This window comes from Leptonychotes weddellii, chromosome 8 (genome assembly GCF_054177405.1).
Source record: "Leptonychotes weddellii isolate Sample4059 chromosome 8, ASM5417740v2, whole genome shotgun sequence".
Classification (NCBI taxonomy): domain Eukaryota; kingdom Metazoa; phylum Chordata; class Mammalia; order Carnivora; family Phocidae; genus Leptonychotes; species Leptonychotes weddellii.
In genome coordinates this window covers 1155567-1175059 of record NC_138376.1, presented here as the reverse complement: position 1 = coordinate 1175059, position 19493 = coordinate 1155567, and the positions used below count along the sequence as shown (strand labels likewise).

General features: G+C 47.7%; 1 protein-coding gene across 1 annotated transcript in view; it reads right to left on the bottom strand.

Moving 5' to 3' along the window:
• Positions 1 to 6423: 6423 nt before the first annotated feature.
• Positions 6424 to 19493, bottom strand: part of ZNF184 (zinc finger protein 184) — a 29447-nt gene continuing 16377 nt past the window's right edge. Inside the window, exons 3-5 of the mRNA XM_081827500.1 lie at positions 12514 to 12640; positions 12101 to 12196; positions 6424 to 8839 (exon numbers count right to left, since the gene is read on the bottom strand). Coding sequence (XP_081683626.1) covers positions 6885 to 8839; positions 12101 to 12196; positions 12514 to 12640 — 2178 coding nt within the window. The 3' untranslated portion in view covers positions 6424 to 6884. The remainder of the gene's footprint in view (positions 8840 to 12100; positions 12197 to 12513; positions 12641 to 19493) is intronic.

Below are 19493 nucleotides of genomic sequence, written 5' to 3'. Positions count from 1 at the left end.
ACTTAACTGGGCCTGAGGTGAGGTAGGTGTCCTTGCTGCTCATCGCCACTTACAGGCCATCGTTTCCGCCTCGTCCCTTGACGCCCCCCACTGCTGCCAAGACATCCGCCATCAAACCAGACCACCCACCGCCCCTTCTTGAAGCCATCTACTGATCCCAAGTCACTGCTTCATCCCCTGAGATCATAGCGCCTGCCCCACTCTTCCGAGTAATATTCATGTAGTCAGTCCACCTAACGCCCGGGCTCTCGGGTCTCAGCTGCCTCTCCTCCAACCGTCTGCTTTTCTCTTTCTCTTAGACATCTCCACCCGGAGTCACACCCTGGACCTCGTGTCCTTACCAGTGAGTACACTCCTCACAACCTCCGTTGCAAGCAGCCCACTTCCTGACTACCATCTCCGTCCTACCTTTTCAGCTTCCTCCCTCTAGTACGATCTATCTGTTTTCAGCCTCAACAAAACCTAAAACAGGAAGACCTGTGGGTTTTTCTTTGCTTCCCTCACTCCATTCCCCGTAAATGCCACAGGTCATTATTATAATCAACGTCTCTCAAGCAGCCTTGCTCTCTTAACCCTCTCTTGGGTCACACTGTCCTAGGAAAATCCTGGTTAAATCCAGTTTTCAGCTTATTCTATCCCTGCCCCCATGCAGCGGAACATCAAAGGAAGCTGAAAGATGGTGATGGGTCTCCTTGGAAATTCTCGGCCAGATTCCTCAAGGGGCCTGTCTGTCACCCTCCAGCCCTGCGTTTCTTCCATTGGTCACTCCCCCGCACTGTCCGAGGTCCCCATTCACACCTTGTGTCCTCTCATTAAGCCTCTGACAGCTCATCACCCACTTCTCCGTCCCCGCTCATGACCTAATTCTGTGAAAAACCAGAAGCAATCGAAGGAGAACTTCCGCAGCCTTCCTCCACCAACCTACCTACAACCACAGCCAAATACTCTGCGCTCCCTCCTGTTTCTACAGCCAGCCCGGTCACGCTCCTGTTTTAAGGTCAGCCCTCCCCCTTGTGCACTGAGCTCACTGAGTCCTGCTCCCTTCGGGACTTCCCTTTATTTTCACTCCTCTCTGGGTCATCAGCTTTTCCCTCCCTACTGGGTCAGGCTCGGGAGCATTCAAATGTACTGTCATAACTCCTGGTGAGGGTCATCAACTCGGCGCCGGGTGGGGGGGCTCAGTCGTTAAGCGTCTGCCTCTGGCTCAGGTCATGATCCCAGGGTCCTGGGATCAAGTCCCGCATCGGGCTCCCTGCTCTGTGGGAAGCCTGCTTCTCCCCCTGCCCCCCCCTCACTGTCGCTTGAAAAAATAAAATCTTAAAAAAAAGTCATCAACTCAATATCCTCTTCTAGCAACTACCCCAATTTTCTTTTCTCATTCTGGCAAAACTCAAGTGCCCAGACTTGCTTTCCCCAGCTGTCTCCTTCCTACTCTCGTGTTCACCGCTCCAGTCAGGTTTCGGTTCCTGCAGTCCACCGAAGCTGCTCTTCAGGTCAACACTGATCCCTTCCCTGCCAAATCTAAAGGTCAGTTCTCAGCTTTCATCGTTTGCAACCTCTCAGGAGACAGAGTCGATCATCTTCTCATCCTTAAACTCTCTTTTCATTGGGCTGCCGTACACTCCACTCCTTGACTATCTCACTGCCTCACAGGCTGCCTCCCTTCTGCGTGGATCTCCACCTCTGATTTCTAAAAGCTGGGGTTTCCAAGGGCTCAGTCCTTGAGACTCTGGTTTGTCTACACTCTCCTCCAAAGCCACACCATCCGCTCCCATGATTTTAAATACACACCGTGGGCCCCCAGCGGCCCTCTCCCTCGTACTGCAGCCTTGCGCACCCTGCAGCCGACTTGATGTCTGCACTTGGGTGTCTGAAGTATCCGAAGGCACACCTGGCCCAGGTAGCTAAAAGAAAACCGCCATGAAAACGTCGGCAAAGACGCGGAGCAGCGGAAGCTCTCAACGTGGGTGGCGGGGGTTTGGCAGTGTCTGCTGCAGTTGGACGTCCGCGCACCCGGACGCCATCACTTCACTCCCAGGTGTGCGCGGAGCAGAGACGGGCACGTGCGTGCACAAAAGGCGTGCAGGGATGTTATCGGTGGCGTTGTTCCCAGCCGCCTCGGCGTGGAAACAACCCGCATGAGACACCTGTGGAGGAACGGAGTGCGACGTTCACAGCTCCTTGCAACAACAGGGACGAGTCCCGCAAACCCAGTCTGAGTTCAAAAAGCCAGTCACACAAGCCTGTTGTGTGAGCGCAGGTCAAACGCGGGTGAAACTCATCTCCGGTGTTGGCACGCAGGACGGTGGTCCCCGGGGGACGAAGACAGGTTGTGACTGGAAGGGGTAGAGGAGGGGTTACTGGGACGCCGGCGACGCTCTTCTTTCGGGACCTGAGTGATAGCGGACCGATGTGTTCTTTGTACACTTGTATTCTGTGGGGTTTCCCATGTTTAACAAGTTCCCAAATTGAATTCCGGTTCCTCACCCCTTCTGTGAACCTGCTCCCTCTTTGGTCGTCCTTTCTCCAGGACTCGGCCGCTGCTTTCTTCATGTTACTCAGGCCGGAGCCCTTAGAGCGGACGCGGGAAAGACGTTAGGGTTCGAGGCCGACGGCCAGCAAGGTGTGCTTGAGACGTCTTTGGTGCAAACAGGTGGTTTTAGTAAAGCACGGGGACAGGCCCCGTGGGCGAAAGAGCCGCGCTGGGGTTGCGAAAAGTGGCCCATCGTATACCCTCAAGTTGGGAGGCGTTCAGGGACAGCGTGAGTCTCTAGGGAATTTGGAAGCAAGGTTTCCAGGACCTCACGGGGGCCAGCTGTTGTTGGGGAAAGGTCATTTATTACCGTCTAATAGAACCTGAGTCATGAGAGCCTTCAGATGTCTATCGGTGGACCGTATGCTTGGGGGACGACTGCCAACACGTGTCTTGGGGGAGGATGGTAGAGATAGAGGAAGTTTCCAAAGGAATTTTTATGTGTTAGACTCACAGGATCCTGGGGGTCAGGCCACTAATACTTTGCCCTCAGCAGAGTATTAACATCCAGGCAGCTGAACTCCCAGAGGAAGGTCTCTTCTGCCTGTTTCAAGGACTTGTCAGTGGGCTGTAGGTAGTAAGGAAATTTAATTTTTCTTTTGCCTTTGCTTCCCACATCGGAGCCATTCTGGTTTCTTTCTCTCACACTCTCATGTCCAAACCGTCAGCAAACCTGGTCTGTTTTTTCCGAGTAGCGCCTCAACCCAGCTACTTCCTACATTCACTAACACTTCTGTCTGGGTCACCTGGACCAACCGGGGTAGCATTCCACCCAGACCCCTGCATCTCTTCCCTCCACTGCAGCAAGCGACCCCCCTAAAACCTAAGTAAAATCCTGTCACTCCCCCGCTCAGCAGCCCCCGCTGACCTCCCATCTCATTGGGAATAAAATGCCCAGTCCTGACCAAGGCCAGGAAGGCCCCGCGTGAGCGGTTCCGCAGCTGCCTGACCCCGTCCCCACTCACCGAGCTCCAGCCGGCGTCCTCCAACTGCCAGAGACGCTCGGTCTCAGGACCTTTGTGGCCACGGCCCTATGCCTAGGAGGCTCTCCATCACCGACTTCGTCCATTCCTTCACCTCCTCCAGCCTGTGCTCAGCGGTCTCCTTAGAAAGGCATTTCCCAGCCATCCTACTTCCACAGCCCCTGCTGGGATTTCTCACAAGCCATCCACAGTTTCAGTGTTAGTTCAAACACTTACCATCGCTTGGCATTCGACACATTTATTTAGAATAAAATGTGAATTCTGTGGAAGCAGAGATTTGGTTTTGTCCCCATCTGACCCCCAAGCACTATAAGGTTAGGGCACTCATAGGCAGCGGCTGTGGCTGGATTATTTTTAATGGAAAAACCCCAATTTTTTTTTGCTTTAAAAAGATTTCACTTTGAGAGAGCACAGCAGGGGTGGGGGCAGAGGGAGAGGGAGGAGCAGATTCCCTGCTGACCCTGGGATCGTGACCTGAGCCCAAGGCAGCCGCTTAACCGGCTGAGCCACCCAGGCGCCCCTGAAGACCCAAATGTTTAAGAATGACGAGGTTATTGGTATTTCCCCCTTTCCCCCAACAACGTATTTGACAAAAACCCGGTCAGGTGGCCCTTTATCTACGATCTGGTGGCAGATAAGGAAATTGCCAGTCTAGGACTGAGGGAAAAATGCGTGGTCTTTATATGCTCAGTCTTGGACGCTGAAACATCCAAAGAAACTACATTATGAAGTTCATAGAATTTTTTGTTAATGGTAGAGAATTTCTCACCTCAAAAAGTATTGTCTGGTTTTATTGGTTATTTCTGAGACCCTTTTATTTTGGGGCAGCTTGTCAGTGGATGGTACACCTCTAATGTAAACTGAACTCCTAGTTTTCAGGGCTGGTTGTAAGTTCAAGGAAAAGGCTAGAACTTCTAAATTCCAGTTTCCCGCTTTAGATTTTAATTTTACTCTGCCGTCTAGTAGGACATAGTGGGATAGATGTTTGTGGCATGTAAGTGACACGATGAAGAAAAAAGGACTAAGAAACCACTCGAAGGAACTTCCTCTCTCGGCTCTTAAGATGGGGGGAGGGAGGAACATACATGGCGAGGGGGCAGCTCAGGTGGTGAACACCTTCACTCACCAGCGTGTAGGATTAGGGTGATGTGTCTGAGCTGAAGCGGCAGTTGCAAATCTGCTCCCCTGGGGACGTGGAATGTGTTCTGGGACGAATAGTAAAGAGGGTTTCTTGAGCTACTCAAAAAGAAGATACAGAAACCAAGGTCATGCCAACCTCTGGAGGCCCCCCGCTTCTGCGTTCTGCAGGCCTGTATGATCAGGGAGAGATCTGGGCAGATGGGGGACAGGCAAGCAGAGGAAGTAAGTCGGGCAGTGACCACACGCTCCAGGTGCCTGGACCTGACGGCATCTGTGACGAGTGGAACAAAGCGGGATCTTTCAGGGTTGGTGACACATTTCCACATAAATTCTACTCCTTCATTTAGGAATCTGCACAAGGACAGGCGTCTTCGCATTCCAGACAGACTCTGGTGTCTTCCATTTTGGGATCTCCTTTGACGCGAGAGGACCCTTCACGCAGGTACAGAAACTTCATTTCCTTGTCCTGTGGGAGGGGCTCCGATCCCACCCCAAGCTTACCCTGTATCCTGCCCGTTTCCACCTCCGAGGTGGGAGGACTGTAATTCCTACATGATGGAAGCCTTGAGAAATTATGAAATACCAAGGCGGCATTCCTTTACAGATGGTTCAAATTACAACAGAAAAAGGTCGTGAAATTTAAAATGGCTACATTTTTCCTGAATTCGATCTGTTTTTCACTGTCTGGCACCTCCACTTAAGGAGGGGACAAGACGGGCGCCTGGGTGGCTCAGTTGGTTAAGCGACTGCCTTCGGCTCAGGTCATGATCCTGGAGTCCCGGGATCGAGTCCCGCATCGGGCTCCCTGCTCGGCAGGGAGTCTGCTTCTCCCTCTGACCCTCCTGCCTCTCATGCTCTCTCTCATTCTCTCTCTCTCAAATAAAAAAAAAAAAAAAGAAAAAAAGGAGGGGACAAGACTCCAGTGTAGGTCACTGGCATTTATTAAAGCCAAAAAGACTACATTGGTTTTTTTTTTCACTTGTGAGAGTCTGCAGCGCCCACTCCCCCCAAACCTTGCTGTGGAAGAGTCTAGAACTTTGCTCTGCTACCCTCTGTTCTCAGAGCTCTCCATTCTCAAGGCCAGGCTGGGAAGTCGTTAGTGGCCCCGAAAAGAGCTACCTGGTAATTAGACTAGATCTGGAGGAAATCGAAGGGGCCTGTCCCTTCTGGGCTCGGCCCATATGGATTCCTGGCTCGCACATTATCCTGACCGGAGCCACACACGGCCAGGGAGGTCGTTAACTGTCATCTGCCTTTGGCATCTGGGGTCAAGGAAAAGCAGGTAAGATGACCTTTACACAGCTGTTTAATTTCTGCACTTCGGAGAGGAAATAAATTAACCCTACCTCCCAGAGCATGAGAACCCAACTTACGAAACAAGACGACAGTCGAAATTCTGTGTACAAGTTACGTGAGGCTTCTAGGAGGAGCCACCGGAAGCTGCCGACTAAGGAGCGGGTCATCTAATCCAGTTCTCTTTCTGGGCTGCACATTCGGAGTTTAAAAACATAGTGAAGCCTGTCCCCACCCACTAGGCCAGTTAAGTTAGTCTCCGAGGGTGGGGCCTTGGCAACAAATTTTATAAAGGTCCGGAGGTGACTGCACTCTTCAGTGAGGGTTAAATGACACTGGTTTAGCTACAGAGGAGGATCTCTGTAGTTGTGATAGAACTCCTAGAATGCGAAGACTAAAAGAAACAGGAACAGGAAGGTTTAGCCCTTGCCCTGAGGTAAGCCAGGATATCCCAATGAATTATTAATTTAAGAATGTTTTGTAACTCTTTTTATTAGGAACCAGTTACTTAATCAACTTAAACGCATTAGAACAGGAGCATAATAGATCCCCCGTCTAGTTACTGAGGCACAAATGCTTTCTATTAGCAAAACATGCATAAATACACACACGCTAGATGCAACACAGCAAAATGCTGATGTAAAGTAATCCTAGTCAAGAATATATTGTGAATATACAAAACTGGAATATAAAACTCCAAACTCCTGAAACCCACCTACTCCAGATCCCTCATTCACAGAGCAAATTGCAGCTGAAAACAGTTCAATTTTCCAATGTCACCGAGTTGCTTAACAGCATCACTGGTTCCTTCAGCCCTTTGCGTCCTTTCCGTACCATAGTGGACGGTGAAAAGGAAGAGTATTTTGAGCGGTTCGCTGACTTCACTCGGAGTCCTCGGTACTTAACCAAAGGACAAGGCGGACTTCCTGGAAGGGTCATATGCCCGGGTGCAGTCTCTGATGTTTGCTGAGAGCAGAGCGGTACCGGAAGGCTTTCCCACAGTCGCTACATCCAAAGGGTTTCTCCCCTGAGTGAATCCTCTGGTGCTGGATGAGGTACGTGCTCTGGCTGAAGGTCTTCCTGCATTCGTGACAGTTGTAGGGTTTCTCTCCCGTGTGCGTGTTCTGGTGTTCCGTCAGGTGGGTGCTCCGGCTGAAGGCCTTGTCACACTCACTGCACTTGTATGGCTTCTCCCCGCTGTGGATGCGCTGGTGCTGAGTCAGGTGGGAGTTCTGGCTGAAAGCCTTCTCGCATTTGTTGCACTGGTAGGGTTTCTCTTCGGTGTGGGTCTTCTGATGCTGAGCAAGGGAGGAGCAGTGCCGGAAGGCTTTGCCGCACTCAGCACACTCGTAGGGCTTTGCGCCTGTGTGAATCCTCTTGTGCTGTGTGAGGTGGATGTTCTGGTTGAAGGCTCTCCCACACTCGCTGCACTTATACGGTCGCTCTCCGGTGTGTATTTTCCTGTGCTGAATGAGGGACGAGCCGTAACTGAAGGCTTTCCCGCACTCGTGACACTGATAGGGCTTCTCGCCAGTATGGATCCTCTCGTGTTTGGCCAGAGATGAACTCCGAATGAAGGCCTTCCCACACTCCTTACACTCGTACGCCTTCTCCTGGGTGTGCGTCTTCTGATGCTGGTTGAGGTTGGAGAGGTAACTGAAAGCCTTCCCGCACTCGGTGCACTCGAAAGGCTTCTCTCTGGTGTGGATTCTCCGGTGCTGAGTCAGGGAGGAACAGTAGCTGAAGGCCTTGCCACACTCAGTGCATCTGTACGGTTTCTCTCCGGTGTGAATCTTCAGGTGCTGAGCGAGCGACGACCAGTAACTGAAGGATTTCCCGCACTCAGCACAGTCGTACGGTTTCTCCCCCGTGTGTGTTTTCTGGTGCTGAGTGAGGTTCGAGTGCTGACTGAAGGCCTTCCCGCACTCGTTGCACTCATACGGCTTCTCCCCAGTGTGGATCATGTGATGGCGGATAAATGTTGAGGGCCCGTTGAAGGCCTTCCCACATTCATTACATTTATAGGTTTTCTCGCCAGTATGAATTTTCTGATGCTGAGTGAGGTGTGTGCTCCTGGTGAAGGTTTTGTCACACTCATCACATTTAAAAGGTTTTTCTCCTGTATGAATTTTCTGATGTTCCATAAAGTGGCCCCTCTGGCTAAAGGCTTTTCCGCACTCATTGCAAGTATACGGTTTCTCGCCAGTATGAATTCTCTGATGCTGAACAAGATGGGTCCTCTGACTAAAGGCTTTCCCACATTCATCACATTTATAGGGTTTTTCTCCGGTGTGAATTCTTTGATGTTGAGTAAGAGATGGGCCCTCAATGAAGCCTTTTCCACACTGATCGCATTTATACGGTTTATCTCCAGTATGAATTCTTTGATGGTTTATAAGGTTTTCACTCCGGCTGAAGGCTTTTTCACATTCATTACATTTGTAGGGCTTTTCTCCAGTATGTGTTCTCTGATGGCGAATAAGAGCTGAACAATAACTAAAAGCTTTCCCACATTCGTTGCACTTGCAAGATTTCTCTTTTTTAACTGGGTTTGTATTCTGTTTGGCGCTTGTTTTAGTAGAGGTCTCTTCTGGGGATTTTTCTTGTGTTACAAGGTTTGAACTCACACTGATGCGTTTTTCAGAGTCCTTAGTTACAGGGCCTCTCTCCCACGTGGGTACTGTCTTTTCAGTGATTTTTATTTCTCTTGCCAGTGTCTGTTGGTTTGCCTGATGCTTCTCTACACTGCTTCCACACCCCCAGCTTTCTAAAGAGTTAGAACTGCAAGGATCATCCCTTTTGTGTTTTTCCACTACTGCCTCTTGACATGGCTGCTCCTCAGAGATGTTGAGCGCTCGGACTGAACTATTTTCTGGTCTTGTCTCGCAGTCTGAAAGAAAAAGAAAATGCCTCTATTCTCTAAGTAGAAGGGAACAAATAATTGCTGTTGTGGGAAGGACCTAATGAAGCTAAAAATAAAGCCCTTAGGAAATCTCGAGGGTTTTCAAGTGTAGCCAATTATTTGGGGAGAAAGCTGGAAAGAGCGAAGGATAATGATAAATAAAATATGAAAGTGGCAAGAGAAAGTCTCACTCAGTTTCATAGATAATCTCGAAGAACCGGGAAGGTAATAGTAAATTAGAAGCTGACCACAGAGATGGGAGATGGCCGAGAGGAGACACCATCAGACGAAAGCAAGTCTGAACGGGGATTCCTTGCCAACGAGCAGCAAACAAAAATCTGGAACAAAGATTTCAAGTGAGGACAACGAGGGAAGACCTGGCTAATTGGGACCACGGTCGTTAGCCGGGCACACTGGGGGAACACTTACATCTCTGCCAGGAATGGGAAAGGTGCACAGGACAGACTTTAGGGGCGGAAGACAGCAAGTTCAACTCCAGGCATTCTGAGAATCAGGAAGAGAACTGAGCGACCAGACTGTAGTGGTGTTTGTGGGGGTGGAAGATGCCAAAAGTAGAACCACCCAGATGTTCAGATAGAGGAGAGGAGGGATTGGCACTAAAAAGGGAGCACAGGAGAGGAGAAACCACAGGAATGTCTTTGAGAAAAGAGGGCAAGGGAGACCCTCAAAGACAGGCTGACAGGCGGGATCAAACGTACTGCAGAAAGGAAGCAGAAGGACAGACAGGCAGGCGCGTAACCAGGGGGCGGAGTGTCGCTCAAGCCCAGGGAGGGGACAGCTACACGCAGCAGGGGAGTCAATGCTGGTAGATTCAGTAAAGAAACAAAGCTGCTTAATAACGCATTTCTGTGGTTCCGTTGGTGACAGGAGGGCCACAATCACCACCATCGTCACTGCCAGCGTGCACCGGGAGGCAGAGACGCAGGACAGCCTCCCCCCGCCCATCCCGGGCGCCCTGGCTACGGGCGCGACGTCTGGAAGCCCAGGGCAAAGCCAAACAGCCGAGCTCCCCCAGCACGGACCCGAAGAGTCAGGGGAATGGCCAGCTGTGCAGTACGAGAGATGGGTGTGTTTCCACTAACGGAGTAACACCAAGAAAGACCTATTTGTACAGCACTTGGCCGTGAAGAATACCTTCTGGAAGTATTCCACAGTGAGGAACACAGAGATCATGGGGTCTGAGGCTGTTAAAGGGGAAAAGGGTGTCCAGCCCAGAAGGGCAGGAGAAGGGCAGGAGAAGGCAACAAACGTTATCCACGTTGTCATGTCTTAGATCCGTGGCAAAGAATGAAGGACTGGAGAGAGTTCCAGAAGGCCACACTGAGCAGCACTACTCCTGCTGCAGAAAGGAATTCTCACTTTACTAAAGCAAAGCTGTGGGCCTCGACCACAACCCTACCACACCCCTGTGCACTGGGCCCGAGAGACACAGCTCGGGTCAGGGTTACTGGTCAGGATCCTGCGGGGGCCAGGTCTCCACTGGCCCAGAGGAGAGGGCATGAGGAGGGTAAGGAGAAGAATCCAGACAAGGCCCCGGACCAGCAGCCACCTCACTGTGGGTACTCCTACAACTCCCAATTACCTGCACGTGTCTGTAAAGCTGTCCATTGTTCTTACGGAGATAAAAAGAGCCAAATACGCAGTTGAGAATGAGTCCGCTCTGGATGCTGAAGAGCGCAGGGCCAGGGGCTAGAGGCCAGCTTACCAAGACTACCATCATGTCTCATTCCAGTAATAAGAAGTCAACCAAGGAACGGGGCCAAATATTTCAAGTGTCTGTCTTCTGCCTACTGACCGGATCCCTGGGACCATCTACGTTATCTATGCAACAGGAGGCGTCTAATGTTATTTTTACCTAAATGAATCTCTCTTTGGTAATGACTAAAGTGTTTTGTGAAAAGTCTGGGATTTTTCAGTACACAGTTAAATATTTTAAAATTGCCTTCTATCTGCTCAAGTTGGGATTTTCAAAAACTTTAATTTGTAATAAAACCTGACAACTCTTTTCCAAAAGTTAAGCATGACTTAATAAACCTCTTAATTTTTCTAAAAATCATTTTTCTAAACTATGTTCTGAGAAACCGTCTTCTAAGAGGAAGATTTTTTTTTTTTTTTAAGATTTTTTAAAATTTATTTATTTAACAGAGATAGAGAGAGAGCGTAAGTAGGCAGAGCGGCAGACAGAGGGAGAGGGAGAAGCAGGCTCTCCACCGAGCAGGGAGCCCGATGCGGGGCTCGATCCCAGGATCCTGGGAGCATGACCCGAGCCGAAGGCAGTCGTTTAACCGACTGAGCCACCCAGGGGCCCCTAAGAGGAAGATTTTAAAGGTGCAGTATGAAAAGGCTTCACAGTGGGGGAGGGAGAATGTTACATGCTATGCAACCCTACTGGAAATTCATACTGCCCAATTACGTATTTAAGAAATCTCTGAGTGGTCTTTCAGTAAGAAACCTGCTAAAATTTTGATGACCCAGCACTTCTCAAATTTGAACATGGAGTACTTTTTTTTCTCCCCATAAAAAGAACCCCTGCTCCCACCTCACTGACTTTAGAGATCTATCCCTCACCTAGCATGACTAAGTCTGTATATTTTTTCAGAGTCAGATCTTTGAAGCTCCTCTCCGTGCACTTTGGGAATTCATGGTCTACAAGAAAGTTATTCACAATTTCAGGGATAGTCTTGGATTAAGTTGTAGGGTCAGAAGCTTAAGGTACAGGTGATAAAAAATGAAGACTGCAGGTATGGAACTGACTATTGTAGAGTTTGGCTGGGAAAGCAAGGTGACAGATTGGATGGTGGCCAAAAGGAGGAACAGTGCTGAGTAAAGCACTTGGAAATTTAGGGTACTATTTCTGTTTGAAAGTACTAGTCATCGAGCCTGGAGATCCAAAACAAACAAGCGGTAAGGGCTGAAAAGTGAGGTGATAATTAAGAGACCAGGGTCCCAAAGGAGGTGGGAAAAGATGGAATCCAGAGTCCAGGTCAAGAGGTTGCCTTCAGAAAAAAAAGCAGGAAGGATACCGCCTCTGAAAGGAGTATCCCAAAATAGAATATATGTTGAGACCGTTAGTGTTCTGACAAAGCCCCAAGAGTCCAGATGGATTCTCCTTTCTCCACGGGAGACGGTAAAGAGAAGCAAATACATCTGTATTTCAGACATAAAATCCTCTTACCAGGCTGATGGTTAGAGTTAATGATACTCACCGGGCAGGTGTCCATCACTTACCTCCCGAAGCACCTACTGGGATGCCAGGCTCCACGATCCATGGCTCTGTCCCTTGCTCTAACTGGGAAATCACATCGGGTTTGGAAACTTGGAGTCCTGCTCACGGGGGGAAAAAAGGTGCCTGATTACAGTAGGAGGAAAGTCCTACATGAGACAAATCCTAGAGCAGTGAATAGCACATAAAGCCTCGATGTTACAAATTCCCAGACACGGTATAATTTGGGAACCAAGGTGGGCTCAGAGAAGTTACTAGTTTGTACTTCTACTTGCTAGGAGAGTAGAAACCTTTTCAAAGCCTTTCAAAATATAGGAATCTTAGGTTCCTTAACTTCATTAAAGGCAAAAACTCACCTAAGCACAAGAGACCCCTCCTCCTCCACACCCTGAGATACGAACTCAGAAGTCATCCTTACCTATGGAGACCAGGTGTGTGTAATTTTCCAGTGTCACATCCCTGAACAAATCTCTCTGGACAGGATCCAGCTGTTTCCATTCTTCCTGGGTAAAATCCACTATCACATCCTTGAAGGTCACGGATTCCTGAAATACCAAACAGATTTGTCCTTAGCCTTATAGCCTTCACCTGGGAAAGGGGTGAAGTTTACGGTATGGACAGAAGGAAGGCGAGATAGCTACGGGGCTATCCGAGAAGTGACTTTGATGCTTCTTCTTTGTGAAATGAATATAAAAACAGTACCTCATTCATAGGGTTACTGTGAGAAATTAATAAGAAATGTTCAACATGAAATGCTTCATTTAGGGCCTGGCATACATAACTGGTGCTAAGTCCGTGTTGTAGTTGATCATCTTCATCACCTCTGTGTTCTAAGATACACGAAGTATTAATAGTACACCTACCAATGTCAATAAAACGTCCTACCTACAATGTGTAACAATAACCAAAAATAGTTTTGAAAGAATTCAGGGAGGAGACTTGCCCTACCCCATTTCAAAATATACCAAGAGATAAGGTAAAAGAGAGTGGCCTAGTATGGAATAAAACTCAATGAAACAGACCCAGGATTATAAGAACTGAATAGGATTAAGCAACTTTCAAATTAATTAAAATAAGCTGATTAGTCACTAAATAGTGTCATAACAAACGACTGTCTATTTGAGAAAAAAATTAAGGTGAGTTTCTTACTTTCACGGTACACATGAAAATTTCTGTTGGAGTAGAATTTTAAAGAAAAAGCAAAAACAGAATAAAAGGCTTTATAAGCTTGAAATACAGAAAGCAAAAAATCCTAAGACAAAGAGACTGACAGATATAACCACATAAAAATGTAAAACTTCTAAAATAAACCATAAACAAAAGGCAATATTCTGAATTCCCATAAATAGCAAAAGAGATGAACCCACAACAATTACAACAAAAAAGCCAACAACCCAAACAAGCAATTCACCCACGACAGTGTCAAATGAGCCACGAGAGAACGCTCCACGGAAAACACGGAGCGGGCAAGGCCCAGGAACGCGCGTGGGCTGCGTGGCAGGAATGGAGCCTCGCTCGGTCCACCCAGGGGCAGTCTGACAGGGCAGGATCCATCAAAACTTTAAATGCACCTGTCACCCAGTCCAGTTTGTTGCTGGGAGGACTTTATTGTGCAGAAGCACCTCGGAGTGCAGAGACATAGCACCAGCACCTGCCACACTCCGGAGGGTGACACGCAAACCGAAATGTCCGTTAGCAGGATCGCGGCTGAAGAATGTATGGCGCATCCACACTAAAGTGCTCTCTGTGGACATTTTAAAATGAAGTCTCTCTCTGTGCACGGATTAGGAAAGACGTGTGATGTTAAGAATGGTGTATGTGGCGTGATCCTGTTTTTATTTTTATAAAAAGGAAGGTTTATATGTAAATGAGAGACAAAACCTGGAAGAGGACATCACCAAGTATCCTCGTACAGGGCGCGTCCTACTACTTATTCTTTAGTCTGTATTTGAAACTGGGTGAGTTAATTTTGTTTTAAAATTGGTAAGTCACCTTGTGAGATTTGTTTCTAACACAAGAGCAAGTGGACTAGCTCTGCCGGTGTCAAGGGCTACCCCACTGAACGATCTGGAACAACGGTCTTCGTATTTGAACAGCAGCGGGACAGAACAGTGACCCTGAGAGAAGGGGGACCCCGACATGACCCCCAACCCCCTGGGCACCCTGCCAGGAGGCACCCCAGCCTGCAGAGCAGGGAGGCAGGGCCCCTCAAGAACAGCGGTCGGACGGAGCCGAGGACACGAAGGTGACAGCTCGGGACCGCGGATTCGGAAGTTCATCAATCTGGTGGGAGCACGGCAGCCTCCATGGGAAACAGGAAGTCATGCAGGACAGAACCCAGCGTGAAGACAGACACGCAGACCGTTCCAGCACCTTCCGCAGCAAGGCAAGTGCACCCAGGAGGAAGGAGCAGCCGCAAGTCTGATCTGTTCGATCCTTACTAATCAACAGGGAGAACTGGATCCACGCTTCCGAGCCTTACACTCTCAAAACTAAGGCTTACATCGTCACGGGCCGAGGGTGTCACGGTGCGCCTGGAGGGTGACGTCCCCGACTGTCCGCACTGTTTCAAGCACACATGAAGACCTCCCGCACAGACGCTGCCTCGTCTGGGGTCTGCCCCACAGCTGCCCGACAGCAGGTGCCTGCGGGAGGGGTTAGCTCCTTCTAAGAATTCTGGACCCCAAGGCTCAAGCAGGCTTCCCGGGGAGAGACATTCTCACAGCTAGAAACAAAGGGCCTCTGTGCGACCCTCACAGAGGGACGACTCGGAAGCCTGCACCAGATTTCTCTGGATTCCTCTTGCGAAGATCTTTTTCCTTCTGATCCTGTTTCATGTCCTTTGTAGTAATCATCTTTAGCCCTAAGTCATGCCACTTGGCTGAGGCATTCTAGCAAATCACTGAGGTACATGGTGGTCATGGGGCCCCTGAGAAATAGTCCCAGAGTGAGGCTGGGCTAGATCTGCCCTAATAAAGCTTATGGTATGAATAAAGGGTAATAAATTCAAAGAAAACAACCTCAAAAGGATCAAGCTGTGGTCTAGATAAGATTAACAAGATTGGATCCACACTCCTGCATGAAATAACCAAAAAATTCCAGATAAAACAAAGGAAACAGGTTTCCAAAACAGACGATGAGTTTCCTACAACCAAGAAGCACGATCCCTAAGAATCAGTAAACCAATGAGGTGAGTCACACAACGGCCCCGGCATACTGCCTTGAGTTTCCAGGCCAGGGTGCAGACAGGGGGTACCCGGAGGCTGCCCAGCAGACTCCCCGAACTGAGAGAGAATGCTTAGACTTCGGGGAAATTGGGGACTCGAGGTCACGGGACAGAGTACTGCAGATGAAAGCTGCACAAGGAAAGAAGCAAGGAGAACTGCAGAGGTTCCCACTCGAGTACTCAGTGAAGTGCCCATCAGGGCGTGGGTAAGTGATGAGACCACCGAGGCAGGGGAACAATCACCCAGAAGGATTCAAGGGAGCAGTACCGGTGGTCAAAAAGGGCTGGAAATAGAGTTTCTGTTCCCATCAGTCAAACTGGCAAATCTCACATTCGTCAGACGCTGGGTACAACACTCAGGAAGGCGGGGCCCCAACGGTGGGACCAGGCGGCCTACACTACACACTGTTCTGCTTCACCTGACACATGTGAGAAGCCAGATCTGACACAAACACACTGTTTCAAGTAACTTAATCCCAGAATAAGGCTCAACACAAAAGCATGCAGAACCCAATAAAGTAAAATTTACAGTGTCTGCCATTCAGTCAAAGATTATCAGGTCTACAGAGAAGCAGGAAAATACAACCTATAATGAGGAAAAAAAATAATCCATTAAAGCCAACCCAGAACTAACACAGATGCTAAAATTAACAGATGAGAACATTAAAAATTATGACTGCATTCCGTATGTTCAAAAAGTTAATAGAGGGGCGCCTGGGTGGCTCAGTCGCCTCGGCTCAGGTCATGATCCCGGGGTCCTGGGATCGAGCCCCACATCGGGCTCCCTGCTCGGCGGGAAGCCTGCTTCTCCCTCTCCCACTCCCCCTGCTTGTGTTCCCTCTCTCGCTGTGTATCTGTCAAATAAATAAAATCTTTAAAAAAAAAAAAGTTTAATAGAGACATGGAAGACATTTTTTTAAAAGACCTTAATGGAATATTTAGAGCTAAAAGTGAGAATGTTTGGAGATGAAAAGCATACTGAATAGTCTTCATGGCACAAAAGGCATTAAAGAAGAAAAAAGTAAATTCAAAGACAACAAAACAGAAAATATCAAAAGTAAGACAGGAGACAAGAATTTATAAAAAGAGATGGCAGGATGCCTGGGTGGCTCAGTTCGTTGAGTGACTGCTTTTGGCTCAGGTCATGATCCTGGGGTCCTGGCATCGAGTCCCACATCGGGCTCCCTGCTCAGCAGTGAGTCTGCTTCTCCCTCTGACCCTACCCCCTCTTGGGCTCTCTCTCTCTCTCAAATAAAATCTTAAAAAAAAAAAAAGAGAGAGAGAGAGATGGCACCAGGGACTTCAGGTGGCCCAGTATGTGCGCAACGGGAGTCCCTGAAAACAAAATGAGGGGAGAGGAGCAGAAAAAACATCTGAACAAATAATAGCTCATTATTTTCTGAACTTGATGAAGGTTCAGAGGTCTAAGAAACTCAATAAACTGCAAGCATACGAGACACAAATCTACACTGAGGCACATCTTAATCAAGTAACTCAAACCCAGTGTTAGAGAAAATCTTACAAACATCCAGAGAAAAAAAAAAGACACATAAATGTAAAGGAACAAAGATAAAAAACGACAGCAGCTTTTTTGTTGGAAGCAATGCAAACAAGAAGAAAACGGAGCAACAACATTATATACTAAAAAGAAAAACTGTCAAATGACAATTGAAACACAATGGCAAAATAAAGACTTCTTCAGACATAAAAACTGGAAAGAACTCATGAACAGCGGACTGCACTGTGGAAATCTTAAGGAAGCCCTTCATGCAGAAGAAAAAATGATACCAGATGAGAATAAGGATCTACAACCAACATTTCTCAACCTTGTTGTTGAATGATTTTGGACCAAATCATTCTTTTAAATCATTGTGGGGAGAGGATTGCTGGCATCAACCCGCTGGGAGCCAGGAGCCCATCCCAGCAAGTCCTAACAGCCAAAATGTCTCCTAACACTGCCAAACGTCCCGGGGTCAAATCACCCCTAATTATCACTCACTGATAGACATCATAAAGCTGAAAAACACCAGAAATAGTAAGTATGTGGATATAATTTTTCTTACTATTTACATCTGATAATTGCTTAAACAAAAATAACAAGTATTGTGGGGTTGACAACACGTGTACAAGGAAAGCATGTGCCAACAACGACATTAAACGCTGGGAGGAGATAAGTGGAAGAACATTACTGCAAGGTTCTTCTGTTCACTAAGGGGAGTATCACTTGAAAGTAAGTGGCGATAAATACGTATACCTTAAGCAACATAGGACAAAGGGATGGGGCGCCTGGGTGGCTCAGTCAGTTAAGCGTCTGCGTTCGGCTCAGGTCATGATCCCGGGGTCCCAGGATCTCCCTCTGCCTCTGCAACCCCCTCATGCTTGCTCTCTCTCTCCAGTGCTCTCTCAAATAAATAAATCTTTAAAAAAGAAAATAATAAAGGGTTATGGCTAATAAGCTAATGTAAGAAAATAAACTGGAATCCTAAGCAATATTCAGTTTCCAAAAGAAGGTAAGAATGGAGGAAAAAGGGAACGAAGGCAATATGAACAGAAAAAAAAAAAGCTGGATGACAGACTTAATCACATCAACAATCACATTAAATGGAAATGTCACATTAAATAATTGCTCTAAACACCCCAATTAAAAGGCAGATTGCCAGACTGGACTGAAATAAGCAAAACCCAATGAAAGCTACTTATTACCTGTAAGTAAATATGAAGCCACAAGTAAATTAAGAGCAAAAGGATGAACGAAGATATACCACGCTGACACTAATCAAATATCAAAGTAGCTTCAAGGCCAACAACAGAAAGTTCATTCTCAATGATAAGGAAGGTCACTTGATGAAGAGGACCTAACAGTCCCAAGTGTTTATGCACCGAGTGGCAGCTTCAAAATACATGAAGGAAAAACTGACAGAGCTGCAAGGAGAACACACAAATCTACATAATGAGGGCCCCAAATTAAAATATCCCTATCACATTTGATAAAACAAGTAGACAAAATCAATAAGGATATAAAGCATTTGAACAACGCTCAACCGACTTGACCTAACTGACCTCTGCGTGTGCGGAATACGGGCCCCTCCCAAAGACAGCCACGTCCGGATCCTCCAAACTATGAAATTATCGAAAACAAGATGCACTGCCGATGAGATCATGTTGAGGACTTTAAGATGGGGAAGTTATCCCGGATTACAGGGGTGGGCCCAATGTCACCAAGAGTCCTTACAAGAAGGTCACAGAGCTGGGCGCCTGGATGGCTCAGTTGGTTAAGTGACTGCCTTCGGCTCAGGTCATGATCCTGGAGTCCCTGGATCGAGTCCCGCATCGGGCTCCCTGCTCAGCAGGGCGTCTGCTTCTCCCTCTGACCCTCCCCCCTCTCATGTGCTCTCTCTCATTCTCTCTCTCTCTTAAATAAATAAATAAAATCTTTAACACACACCAAAAAAGTATTAAAAAAAAAAAAAAAAAGAAGGTCACAGAGCAGGCGATGTGAAGAAAGATTTAAGGATGCCACACCGATGGCTCTGAGGATGGAGGATCGGGACACAAGCCAAAGAATCCAGGCCGCCTCCAGAAACTGGAAGGTGAGGGGACAGATTCTCCCACAGCCTTCGGAGGACTGCAGACCGGCCAGCTCATTTTGGACTTCTGACCTCTGTGACTGTAAGACAGTAAGTGTGTTGTTTTCAGTCATTAAGCTTGTAAAAGGAAACTAATCCATTCTTAGAATCCTCCACCCAACAAAAGCAAAATATACATTCTTTTCAAGTGCTCACTGCTCATCTACCAAGGGAGACCAAATCAGGGCAAAAGAAGTCTCAAATTCAGAGTCAAGTCATACAAAGTATGTTCTCTGACTGGATGTATTCACGATCTTGATTGTGGTGATGATTTCATGGGTGCATATGTACGTCAAAACTTATCGAGTTATACACTTTAAATACATGTAGTTTATTATCACATTATACATTAATAAAAAATAAAGTGATACCAGAAGTACTTGAGCTCAAAGTGGGAAGAACTGGGATCATTTCTTTGATAAGATGATTACATTGTGGGACAGGAAGTAGGGGGAAAAGTCTAAGAAAAAGCCTGATTAAGGGAGGGCTTGAGGTAAATTATACCTGGTGGAACAATGGTTACCATTTTTGTCTAAATTCTCAGTT